The sequence below is a fragment of the Xyrauchen texanus genome, chromosome 15 (assembly GCF_025860055.1).
Source record: "Xyrauchen texanus isolate HMW12.3.18 chromosome 15, RBS_HiC_50CHRs, whole genome shotgun sequence".
Classification (NCBI taxonomy): domain Eukaryota; kingdom Metazoa; phylum Chordata; class Actinopteri; order Cypriniformes; family Catostomidae; genus Xyrauchen; species Xyrauchen texanus.
In genome coordinates this window covers 30,034,976-30,048,603 of record NC_068290.1, presented here as the reverse complement: position 1 = coordinate 30,048,603, position 13,628 = coordinate 30,034,976, and the positions used below count along the sequence as shown (strand labels likewise).

Sequence of the window (13,628 nt, the reverse complement as noted above, 5' to 3'; positions counted from 1 at the left end):
CTGTGCTGGGATTTCGGCTATAATTACATGTAAAATGATCACTCAGAAAGAAATTTAGATGCCATTTTATTTTTCCTCTCACAGCGCACAGCCTCCATCTATGTAACAGTGATGAAACTCCTTTTCATGCTTGATGCATGCCCAGAGCACTAGCTGGCTCTAGGAAGTGTAACCAAGCTTGAAATAATGATTACCAAGGAGACAGCTGATGTCAAGATTTATAGTGAAAATTTAGTTGTATGGTCTGTTATCACCCAAAACGATTAGATCACTTCAGAAGACATGGATTAAAACACAGGACACTTATGGATTACTTTTATGCTGCCTTTATGTGCTTTTTGGAGCTTCAAAGTTGTGGACCCTGTTTACTTGCATTGTACAGTATGAACCTACAGAGCTGAGATGTGCTTCTAAAAATCTTAATTTGTGTTCTGCAGAATAAAGTCATACACATCTGGGATGGCATAAGGGTGAGTAAATGATGATAAAATAAAAAATTCTTTGGTTGAACTATCCCTTTAAACCATGTGAATATTGAACTGCCTCAACTTTGTCTCTACAGACCATATGTTTATTCGATTTTGTAGATTAACTTGAACTTTTAAATAAATCTGAAATAAAAACAACAAAGTGTGATCTTTGAAATGAGACTTTATTGAAGGAGAGAGGAAGCGCTGCAGTGATCAACACGCAAGTACCCCCATTCCCCCAACAGCTTTCGTCGTAGTGAGTAGTTCAGAGTGAAATGAGCAAAGGTTACAAGTCGAACTGTGGGAAGCTTTAAAACACTGCCAGGCTCACATGTGCAGTGATTATGCCGAGTACTGATGAGCCATCTGCCAGTCCTCTGAATAAGTTAAAATTAATATAAATATTTCTTAGAGACCCTCAAACGTCACCTCTTGCTCACACAAGAATCTCTGAATTAACGGCATTCATAAAATTACAATACATTTGATTTGATGAAAATTTCTAGTAAAGACTCAGTCATTATATACTCAAGTATATAATAGTATATAAGGCATTAGACAGATGTGGAATTCATAATCTAACGTACATCATAAATTCCTTGACAGTTTCCTTTTAAGAGGTAGACAACGCATTTTTGCTCTGACAACAACATACTACAGTAATACATTATGTTTTGGGTTGAGTTTCCAAGTGCTCTTCAGTTATTTGTATATTGTATATACCACATTTAGCCACAAGAGATCACAATCCAACAGTATTTGTGTTGGCTTCTTGTGCTACGTATTTTGCACAGCAACAAAACAAGAATATGAACTGAGCCAAGATTGCATATTTCTTATACTTTCAAGGGATCCATTTGCATAAAATAAACTATAATAGATAATGTAAGCATATTAAGGCAATTGAACTGCTGGGACATTAAATAACAAATATTAAAGGATTAGTTCACCCTAAAATGATCATTCTGACATCATTTACTTACCCACATGTTGTTTCAAACCTGTATGAGTGTCTTTCTTCCGTGGAAGACAAAAGGATAATGGTGGACATTGGAAGACAAAAGGATAAAGGCATAATGTACGCCTCAGTCACCATTTACTTTCATTGCATCTTTGTGCCATACAATGATAGTGAATGGTGACTGAGCACTCAGTCCATCACATTTCTGCCTAACATGTTCTTTTGTGTTTCAAATAATAAAGCAAAGGGTTTGGATTGACACAAGGGTGAGTAAATGACAACATAATGTTTATTATTTGTATTTTTTTAATTTACTATTCCTTTAAGGAGTGACTTGAAATTATATAATTCTTAGTCAAAGGTCTAGTGTGGTTCCCTCTGTCATGCTTAAATCGGATGGCCAGTTTTTCTTCATCAGCTCTATCAGTCTCTACCTCACTTTAAGAGGTGTTTTTTCTTGATGTTGTAATGTTGGCCAGAATAGAAAAGCGCAGGCAACAGTGAGCACAGATCAATTTTGGCTGCCTCTGAGTTACCAGAGGACTGGACAGTCAAGTTTGCTGAATCCAGGATCTTTTCTCAAGTCCCAGTAAGTGTTGTTGCTCATCCAGGTTTCATCTTTGGATTTCCTATTGGTGACAAAGCAGGAAATAATTTATTATGTAAAGGTGATGAAACTGAAAGGAAATTATAACCTCAAGCTAAGATTAAATGAAATGAAAGTATTCACAGACACTTTGTCCAAAAAAGCAGCTTTATTAAAATAATTTTAAAATCATAGTTCACCCAAAAATTTTAATTCTGCCATAATTTACTCGCCCTCATATTGTTCCAAACCCATATGACTTTCTCTCTTCCTTGGAACACGTAATATTCAGGCCACTTTTTTCTGTATAATTAAAAAGTAAATGCTCATCTGGCTTGGGACAGTTAAAAAGTGCAATAAAAATGTAGCAAGCTTTATTCCAAGACTTTTGAAGCCATATAATAGCTTTGTAAGAAAAACTGAAAAATGTAAGCCGTAATTGACTGAAAATCTTAGAGAGCTATAGCAAAGGACACATTTTTAAGTGAATAATGACTTGAAATGGGTTTGCTCTCACAAAGCTTTTGAATGGCTTCAGAAGACTTGGAATAAGCACACATATAGACTACTTTTATTATAATTTCATGGTGTTTTCTTTATTTTTAAGCTGTCCTCATTCACTTTTATTATATATGAAAAAGCGTGGCCAACATAATCTTCCAAAAATCATATTTTTTTGCACCATGGGAGACCAAAAGTCTTACAGGTTTGGAGTTAATGATGACAAAATGTTTAATTTTGGGTGAACTATTCCTTAAACAATGAACTTGCTTCAAAATAACTTTTAACTATATTTCTTTAAGAGAAACAGTGACAGTGCACATTAAGTAGGAATGCTGGTTCGTACTGGAAGAATCGAGGTTGATGTGTCATGTGATTCTCCTCTAGGACTCTTCGTCTCTCACGCTGCAGCTGTTCAATTCTCTGTTTCTGCACTTCTGCAGCTTCAATGTTTCCTTCCTCTAATAATCTGCACACACAAACACAAACAGGCTCATATGAAATTAATTTGTCATAGCATGGCTGATGCAGTGATGTCATCTTCTAGTGGCCTGGAGGTTCTGTTTGCTCCCATTGGCTGACACATTTATGTCAGAATAACTCCAAGTAGGGCATGACAAAAGTGCAGGTACTTTGATAAAAAGTAAATTCTAAAATTTAAAAAACATAACAATACCAGTTTTTCATACAGACTCAATTTGGTATTAAACGATTAATCCACAATGGTGAAGGCCAAACTCATTAATATAATTGTAATATTCAGGGCAAATAATTTTTACTTACGTCATAACTGAAAGTTTGATATTCTGACAACCCTATTTCCATGTAATAAACTTGTTTTTGGAAGCTAAACAATATGGATGTAGGATTTTACCTCTGGTCATGTCGCAGCTTTGTGTCTGTGGGTGGAAGAAATGGTTTGGTAGCAGGGTCAAGCTCATTTAGCTCCATAGCAAACTTGGTAAAACCGTAGTACTGCTCATAGTCTGGAGGCATTGGATCTGCACACACACACACACACACACACACACACACACACACACACACACACACACACACACACACACACACACACACACACACACGTTGTGTTTCCATGTTTTATGGGGACTTTCCATAGACATAATGGTTTTTATACTGTACAAACTTTATATTCTATCCCCTAAACCTAACCCAACCCCTAAACCTAACCCTCACAGAAAACTTTCAGCATTTTTACATTTTCAAAAAACATAATTTAGTATGATTTATAAGCTGTTTTCCTCATGGGGACCGACAAAATGTCCCCACAAGGTCAAAATTTTCGGGTTTTACTATCCTTATGGGGACATTTGTTCCCCACAAAGTGATAAATACACGCTCACACACACACACACACACACACACACACACACACACACACACACACATAGGGCAATGTAAATCTTTCTGAAATATTGATTAATCAAATCAATAAACTTTAAAAACATTTTAATAAAAACACTGGTGTCTGTGAAGTGCATCACCGATTGACAGCCAGACAACTGTGTCAAAGGCACATTTAAATACCAAGGTTGAAAATTATTCCAAAATGAATTGAAAATACCTTTTACATTACAATTCCATTCTGAATAGCAAATAGGAAAAATTATTCCGGTTTGAATTAAAAAATAATTTACATTTGAAATTTATCTAACTGCTGTCAGTGAAGTGTTACTGTTTCAATAATTCATATTTCAGTATGAATTGCGCATAAACATATGATCAAACACAAAACATATGGGCCAGAAATGGATTATAATAATAAACAATCTTTAAAATGCCACCTATAGAAATCTGCATTTAGTTTTTTATAAATTTCATTATTTTTAATAATGCATGGTTAAAGAACAATTAATTTCCAAGAATGCTGAAATGTACCCAAAAGCAAAACAACATGTAACAGCTTTCAAAATGGAAACTAAAAATAGAACACCAATAAAGTTATCTGTTCATGAACATACAAGTATTGGACTAATAATGACTGTTGAACTGAATTTATTTTTACATTGCAATTCAATAAACTCCCATTCAACATCCTGTGAGGCGTGGTCAATTCAATTCAATTTCCAACTCATGAATTGAAAGGTAGACAATCATTTTATTCTGAATTTTGCCTGATCCTGCTAAATAAAGGGGAGACTGTGTGTGTATGTGTGTAGTACTTATTTAGCTTTAATTTGGAGACAGTTTTGTACCCAAAAGTGGGTGAAATTGGACAAAACCACCCTTTGGAGACATTTTGGGACATCCTCATGTGAAAAAATTATCCATACATTAATTAAATAATGATTTTTTAAATTAGAATAATTCAAAAACTTTCTGTTAGGGTTAGGTTTAGGGTGAGGGTTAGCTTATAGTAATTGTAGTTTGCTTTATATAAAAACAATAGAAGTCTATGCTATGTCCCCATTAAGACAACTTAGCACACGTGTGTGTGTGTGTGTGTGTGTTGGTTCATACTTGTCCTCCAGATGCAGGTAGCAGAGGGTGGGGTGCCACAGTAGATGCCCTCGTGCCATTTCCCAAAAAGCTTTTGAATGACCTTCCCTTTGTGGTCGGTGACTGCTCCCTCAACTTCGTTCATACTTGAGTTCCAGTACTTCGCCTGGAAAGCACACAAATAAATTTGAACATAAGAGCAAATATTTAAATAAGACTGTCTGGGTTAATTAGATCACTACTGAACAAATGTCTCTAGTACAGAGATGCACACATTTCTGTAGAATAATGCACAATCTGGGCTGGGTTTACAAGGATTCACTAATGTGAGGATATTATAAACTGTGATATTCAACAGTAGCTGATGCAGGCAGGTCAAATGCACTGGAGTGCTCTCCAGAAGATGTCATACTTGAGTCAGAGATGTGTCAGTGCTCTTCACTTCAACCAGATCTAATGAAACCCATGGGAGATGAACCATTTTTTTTGTAGAATCTAATTCTCTCCAGTTTTTTTGTTTTCTATCTTGCTCTACATTGTCCTAATTTTTCTTTTTCACTCTCCATTTCTCTCTCCATCAACAATGCTCTTGAAGGCTGAGGGAGTTCTATGAAGACCTCAGCATCTGAGTTTAATAATATACTGTACCTAGCTGTACCAAACAGATCAAAGTGAAGGCTGTCAGACTCGTACAGTAAAAACAGTTATAGATTGACTGATAATCAGTTTGACCAATATCTATTTTTTTAACCAATATTCATACTTTTCTACTTAATCGGTTACCAGATTTTTAAAATTGGTTACCCTTCTGTCACTCACTCGACGGTGTGTCAAATTAAGTGACACAAGGGGTCTTCCTTGGGAGCCTTGCATACTTCTGAACTTGAGAAAAGTCCAATGAGAAATTGGCAGACATAATTTACATGTCCCGCCCCAGGACATACGGGTATAAAGGGAAGCGGTCATGTGTCTGTCAGAAAGATTTTTTCTTCAGAGCCGAGCGGTTGTGCAGCAGCAAACTGAAGTTCACCACTGTTCCACTCACCTCTGTTGGCAAGAAGCACTGCTGTTGGATCCTACGGCGCATTTCCAGCTGTGTAGTCTTGGATGCGGTCAATATCTCTCCAAGACCAACGGCCACAGACGCTGCCTCGTGTGCCTATGCAGCGATCACACTAAGGCGGTGTTTGTGGATGGCTCATGTACTCACTGCGTGAAATTGAGCATGGCAGCGTTGTGGTCACGGCTCTCCTTCCTTAAGGTGAAACCCACTTCAGCCGCCCCCTTCGTCGCTCCTTATTCCCACGGGATTGAGGACGACCTGGCTGGCGATGAAGGCGATTTGGGGATGACGACAGGCTCGGTTTTGTGGGGTAAATCCCCACGAACCACCCGCCCCCTGGCACGTTCACTTGCTTCTGTCGGAGCTTGGTATGAGTGCGGCTCGCCTCGCGACCAGCCGGCATTCTCTCTTGAGCCCCCGGAACTGGATGAGGACATCGCCGCTGCATTGGAGAGCGTCAAGGTATCTGACGCAGAGGACTCGACTGGGCTGCCACCTTCGGGCCAGCTCGCCCAGTCTGAGGCCGATGCGCAGATGGCCGACATGCTTGCCTGGGCTGCAGTGAGCGTGGGCTTGGACTAGAACCCTTCGTTCTCCCCACAGCATTCACGGCTCGACGATTGGTACCCCCCCCCCGGTACCTTTCTTCCCGGAAGTGCACGACGAGCTGTCGAGGTCGTGGAGGGCAACTTTTACTGCCTGGAACCGACCCCTGCACTTGTCCGCTCTCACTACTCTTGATGGTGGGTGGCCCACGGGTACACGGAAGTCCCCCAGGTGGACAGAGCGGTTGCGATCCAGCTGTGTCCCGAGAACGCTGCCAACTGTCAGGATCGCCCGGTACTCCCCTCCAAGACCTGTAGGATGATGTCATCGCTGACTTCAAAGCCTACAGCACCACCGGACAGGCCGCCACTGCTCTGCAATCCATGGCTCTCCTGCAGGTCCACCAAGCCAAGGCACTCAAAGAACTGCACCTGGGTAGTCCCGACCCCGATGTGTTGAAGGAATTGCACTCTGCCACTGACCTCGCTCTCAGAGCCATGTAGGTCACAGTGCAAGCACTCGGACGGGCGATGGTCACCCTCGTGGTCCAGGAACATACATGGTCGAGATGCGCAACGTTGACAAGGCATGCTTTCTCAACGCTCCCATCTCCCAAATTGGCCTCTTCGTTGACACCGTCGACGACTTCGCCCATCAGTTTTCGCCGGTGAAAATGCAGACAGAGGCCCCTGCGGCCAAACAACAGGCAGCTCCGCCTCAACTCGGGCCCAGCTCTCAGCCCCAGCATTGAGCACCCCACAGGCGGCGTACATCCCCCGTCTCCAGGACCCGCAAAGCTCCTAAGCACTCCTGAGACGGACGACCAGGGCAGTCAGATGTTCGCTTCGGAGCTGGTACCAAGACCACTCCGTCCCCCAGTGGAGGGCCGGGAGGAGAATCCTTGTTTGCCTTATTTTCCTTTGCCCCACATTCTCAATAAAAGAGCGATTTCCTCACTCCCTGGGTCATCCAACCGGTGTGTTCCATTCTCAAGCCGCCCCAGCTCCAAAATCCTACAGTCCCGGCTCCCCGGACGCTTTCACCTCGCCTCCAGACCCGCGACTGCCCTGGCAGGCCAGTGCTGACGAGTTCCCGAAGACGCCTTCCCAGGACCTATGGTTCGCTTTCGACGGCCAGGCGTATTAGTACAAGGTCCTCCCCTTTGGCCAGTCCCTGTCCCTTCGCGTCTTCACCAAGGTCGCAGAGGCAGCCCTTGCCCCACTACGGGAAGTGGGCATCCACATACTCAATTACCTTGATGACTGGCTCATCCTAGCTCACTCTCGAGAGTTACTATGCGCACACAGAGACCAGGTGCTCAGGCACCTCAGCCGTCTAGGGGTTCAGGTCAACTGGGAAAAGAGCTTTTCTCGGCATGGAGTTAGACTCAGTCTCGATGACAGCGTGCCTCACGAACGAGCACGCGCAGTCAGTGCTCAGGTGCCTCGCTCTCTTTGAGCCCGGCACACCGGTTCCACTGAAACAATTCCAGAGGTTCCTGTGGCATATGGCATCCTCAGCCTTAGACAGCCCAGCCGATTCACACCCTATGCGAGAGACATAGAGAGAGAATAGGCCACGGCTGACGGGCTTGCTCCCATGTTGGTCATGTAGCACCTTTTCCCCCCTTAGGGGTGCTGGGAACCTATGGTCTGTATATGACACCTTTTCTGGGTCGTTGGGGAGGGTTACGTGCGGCCGATACAGTTGCTTCTAGCACTCAGCAGCCTGCTTGCACCTGTGTCAGCAGTTAACGTAACATGGGCTAGTACATGGCACTTTTTAATGGGACCCCTTGTGTCACTTCATTTGACACAATGTCGAGTGAGTGACAGAAGGGGAATGTCACGGTTACTGTTGTAACCTCCGTTCCCTGAGGGAGGGAAAGAGATTTTGTGTCCCTTCTGCTACGGCACTAGATATACCACTGTAAACGGCTGTACCTTATTATCGGCTCCTCAGTGCAAAAACCTGACTGACAGACACATGCCCGCTTCCCTCCGGGGGTGGGACATGTAAACTCTGTCAGCCAATTTCTCATTGGCCTTTTCTCAAGTTCAGAGGTATGCGAGGATCCCAAGGAAGACCCCTTGTGTCACTTCATTCGACACACGTCGCGTTCCCTCCCTCAGGGAACGGAGGTTACAACAGTAACCGTGATGGTCTACCTCAAAGAATAGCACCCAACAACACCTTTACACCACTGTGTACAGGAGGAAGCAATGTTGCTCATTCATTCTAAAGTGAGAAACGTGTGACATTTTTAACTTAACAGTTTACTAAAAGTAATATTTAAGACCATTTAGATAGCTAAACAACTTGCATAAATATAATGCCATAAATGATCATCATCATAAGAATTCATAAACTGATAATTATTATAATATTAATAAAATATTATTAATGCATATTATGTTTTTATTGCTGTAGTGTAATTATGACTTAGTTCTCATTGTGTCACAAAGCAGAAATGAAGCAATTAAAATCAGCTATGAATATCGGTTATCAAAAATAATGCTATCCGTCATACAAAAAGCTGCAGTCTACTTTAAGTTTCAACAGAGTTTCAACAGATCGGAGACCCATTGCCTGAACCATATTACTGATACTGATTTTTAAAGTGAAAATCTGGAAAAAAAATTTGCATTCAAATTCCTAAAATGTCAGAAATTTCTGAAACAAACATTTAAATATTGCAGTGCTGATAAGCACTAAAGCATTAGCTTGGAACAGAGATGTTTGTTTCAGATTGGACAGGATGCATTGTCAGCTTACCTTAATGAATGTGACTTTACACTGGCATTTCTCACTGTTGGAGTTTTTAATGGCGATTTCGCCATAGTGCTCAATCCAGCGCTGCCCACTCAGAATGTTGTGGATACATGATGTCACTTTATTCCATTCATAGTGATCCCCAAAACTGCAAGAGAGAGTAATGCACAAGTGTGCGTCTACATAATATATTTCATTTTTTCTTCTGCCACATATATTTTTTGGCATTCTGAGATTATCAGCATTAGCCAATAACAAGTTACTGACAATGTCAATGGATAATGCAAATCTTCTGTTTTCACATTTTAAGTAAATACTGTGTAAAATAACTTTTAATATAATTTTTATACAGCTCATTTGCCATAATAAGGTTGTATTAAATATAAATACAGTATATACTGTATGCAAGGGTTTTGTGCAGTCATGCATCATGTAGAGTCTTGTATCATCCTGAGGGGGTTAATTTTGTAATTACGACTAACATTGTCCCACTTATTATACAGCTACTTCCTAAATAAATAAATGGACATGACAAATTGATTTGAATTTATATTATTTTATTATGTGAGAAGAAAGAGATTTGGGAGTGTTAAGAGAGAGACATAAAACTAGCACAGCTATGTATGTAGGAAATCAGTTGCCTGGGACAACAGAAAATTATACAGTTTCATGCCCCAGAATCCCATAGTTGACCAGATCAGAGCCATGTAATATGTGAAAAATGACTGGTCGACCACTAACTTTACTGTACTTAAAGTTTAAATGTCAGGTACATATGGGAGATTTTACAAATTACTAAAATTAGTCTGTGACAAGAAGGTTCCTTGAAATGGAAAATTTGACTACAATTCATAAAATCTGTAAAACCTTTGATCAAGTGAAACCGCTGCCACCCACTCAGCACAGAAAGTCAATTGTCATATGTCATCACAAAGTGTGCTGAGTGACTGGCTGACTGATAGCTTCAACACCTCTCTGCCCCACAGCTGCAGTTATAATTTGGACCGTACCATCATTCAAGATCCCAATTACACAGATTGAATTCTGTCCTCACCTCTGCAGTCTAGCCACAAGGATTCAAAGCATAACAGTCAAGACATTAGTCCCTTTCCCACATACAATCTCTGTACTTTCCCCTTAGGAACCTTCTGGATGAGAACTCTTAAGAGGAACGGCACACCCAAAGAGAATTTTCCCTCTGGTGCATTTGCTCGCACAAAATTAACCCCGTAGTGACGTTGCTTAGTGACATAATTTTTCTTCTAACGTTGTTTGAATGTGCAACTCAATAACAACATCAACACAGATGGAGGACACCAGGATCGGAACTACACATTTGTTAAGGTTATTTTACACAAACTGTGTCTTCAGGATACATGTCTTTACGCTGCACATGAGCCGTGTGTGCGGTGAAGCATCCCTGAAGCTGCAGTGAGAGGAGAGATTTCTCGTTCCAATCACTTTCGTTTTCGAGAGCTCAGATGTTCTTATATGTAAGTACGGACTTCAAGGAAAAAATATTACTGGCTTATACAGTACTATTAACACTTGTTTGACTCCATCATGGACACTTCCAGTCAAAGTTTTGGACACACTTGACTGATATTTTTTTTGTTTTATGTTTCTCATGATCTTAAAAACCTTTTGATCTAAAGTTATGTGAGTAATAAATAAACAGAGGGACTTACCCAGGAAGAACCACATGTGTAGTTCCTACAGGTACAATCTCCATGGACTTTCCCCAGAACTTATTCCTCCACCTGACATCTGAATCAGTCACATATATACCATAGTCAACTTCACATCTTCCTCTTTCTACCTGAATGTCATACACCAGCTTGTGCCCTGACACCATTAATCTGGCATTAATAATTCAGATGTGGTGTTACCTTGCCAAAAGATGAAGTTTTTAGACTCAGCATGACACGCTGATATAGGGGGGTGATGACTAACCTGGAAGAAGAACCCAGAGAAGTTGTGTGATCGACTTCTACACACATCCACAAACACACCTGTTCACAAACACAAAGTTTACAGCATCCTACCTGCTCAGCCACAAAACGAAAGCCTTTGTCTGGACGGTCGCACTCGTAGGTCTCACCCAACACTGGATTAAAGGGCTTCCCTCCTGCTCTGTAGTAACTGGCAGCATAGCCTGACACAGCAAATGTGGCAATGTACACCTACACACAAAACACAGCACTCTCGGTTAGTAATGTATCTTTTCCCATTTGTTTTTACCAAATTCTGCAAGCAAGCCAATATGTGAGATTTCAGATAGAAGCAATTACACTCTTCAGTAAGTACAATTTTCTGAACTATATACTGTAGGTGACACAGTAGAATGGCTGTTCATTAAACCTCAGTCAGCCTCAGTCACCTTTTACTGTCATTGCAATTTTTGTTTTCAAACAAATACAATTTTTCAACTATCGGGCCAAATGAGGGCATCCTAGTGCATTCCAGGGCCAGTTGCTTTCGCACTTCCGGGGCTTCATCGTGCCTCCTAAGGGCTTTCTCTGGGCCAACGGCCTTTGACCCACCGATTACCCTTGGACCAAACAAGGCCAACTGGGGATTGAGGCAGGGTCAATGTCAAAGGTGGAGTATAGCCGAACTTAGCCGAAGTTCATTACAGTGCACAACGGTAAAGGTTCGGGAAAAAAAGAAGAAAAAAAGCTGGCACAGTACAAATCAGTTAAAACGCACAATGGAAAAAACAGTGTCTAAAGAAATTATTTCTATGGTCCAGTGAACTTTCATAGACGGTGTGCTGTGACATCGTTCTACTATTAGTGGAGAGACCACTCAGAACATCATGGTAGTTACAGTCGGCGAGTTGTTATCGCTAATTCATCTTGCTAGCTAGCTAATGTTTACGTTCTATATAAACTCAATATTCTAGATATTACATAACATGATACATCAGCTTGAGCTTCCCCTTTGCTTGGGAAATAGGCGTTATACTTGAGAGATATTCAGATCTAGTCTACATTTCAAGGACACATTTCTCCCTTTGTGTTTGTCTCTTGCAATCAGATTAAACTTCCTCATTGAAGCATACTGATATGCCAAGTTACTGTTAGAGTGTTGTTGGATACAGTAGAGTGCAGCTGAAGCTGAGTGAAGCCCATTTCCAAGCAGGGAGAGTCATTTGTGAACAATAATCATGCACTCATGAGTAATAGCGGATTGCATGTGATGAGCCTTGATCAGACAAGCTTTCAAAAGCATGACTCTAATCATGGACAATCACATCAGTTAATGCATTGGGACATCACAAGTCAGACAATGGGTCTAATTGAAGAGGCACAGATTGATTTGGCTCACTAAATAAAGTCCATTAACAGTGTGAGTGCAAGAACAAGTCTTCTTGTGTGGCTAAATACACTATATGGCCAAAAGTATGTAAACTGGACATCACCTTATAATTAATGAGTTTCATGAAATTTAAAGAATCTTGTATGTGCAATGATGGGGCCTCATTCATGAAAATTTCGTAAATATACAAAAGAATTGGGAGTAATTTCTATGTAAAATGGAGCTACAAGAATGCTTCGTAGTCCTAAGATTTGTTAGTACAACTTGTCTATGTTAGTGAATTCAAAACGTTCGTAAAAAGAACACGCGTACACATTCATTCACAATTATCATAATCCACGGTCATTAAAACGCCATATAAGGAAGGCTTCAGACTTGCTAGTAAATGACAATAGTAAGCTTTTAACATCTATGTGAACTGTAATAAACGTCTAGGTTACGTATGTAACCCCCGTTCCCCGATGGAGGGAACGAGACGTTGTGTCAGAGAAGCGACACTAGGGGTCTCTCTTGAGCGCCGATATTCACCTCTGGACTACGAAAAAAGGCCAATGAGAGTTGGCAACCAGTATTTGCATGTCCCGCCCCCGGACATACGGGTATTTAAGCGCCGCAAATATGGGAGTTCATTCAGGATTTTTCTGAGGAGCCGGAAATGGTCTGGCCACAACAGTGGCTCGGCTCAGCGACGTGGCAGGGGAGACACAACGTCTCGTTCCCTCCATCGGGGAACGGGGGTTACATACGTAATCTAGACGTTCCCCTTCTGTCGCTCTCTCCACGTTGTGTCAGAGAAGCGACACTAGGGGTCCACTTATAAAAGTGCCATGCGCTGAGCCGTGTACGTGAACTGCTGATACAGGAGCGAGCAGGTATTCTTACGTGCAGGACGACCAACTGTATCAGGCTGCACGTACCCTTCCCCAATGCCCCATTTAAGCCATCAGG

At 41.4% G+C, this 13,628-nt stretch overlaps 1 protein-coding gene across 2 annotated transcripts in view; it reads right to left on the bottom strand.

Moving 5' to 3' along the window:
* Positions 1 to 528: 528 nt before the first annotated feature.
* Positions 529 to 13,628, bottom strand: part of LOC127656368 (oxysterol-binding protein-related protein 3-like) — a 112,431-nt gene continuing 99,331 nt past the window's right edge. For both annotated transcript variants that reach the window (XM_052144671.1, XM_052144670.1), the window contains 8 exons: positions 11,405 to 11,542; positions 11,249 to 11,312; positions 11,048 to 11,126; positions 9,363 to 9,507; positions 5,000 to 5,144; positions 3,393 to 3,519; positions 2,865 to 2,987; positions 529 to 2,060 (listed from right to left, as the gene is read on the bottom strand). In XM_052144671.1, the coding sequence (XP_052000631.1) occupies positions 1,964 to 2,060; positions 2,865 to 2,987; positions 3,393 to 3,519; positions 5,000 to 5,144; positions 9,363 to 9,507; positions 11,048 to 11,126; positions 11,249 to 11,312; positions 11,405 to 11,542 (918 nt within the window). In that variant the 3' untranslated portion in view covers positions 529 to 1,963. The remainder of the gene's footprint in view (positions 2,061 to 2,864; positions 2,988 to 3,392; positions 3,520 to 4,999; positions 5,145 to 9,362; positions 9,508 to 11,047; positions 11,127 to 11,248; positions 11,313 to 11,404; positions 11,543 to 13,628) is intronic.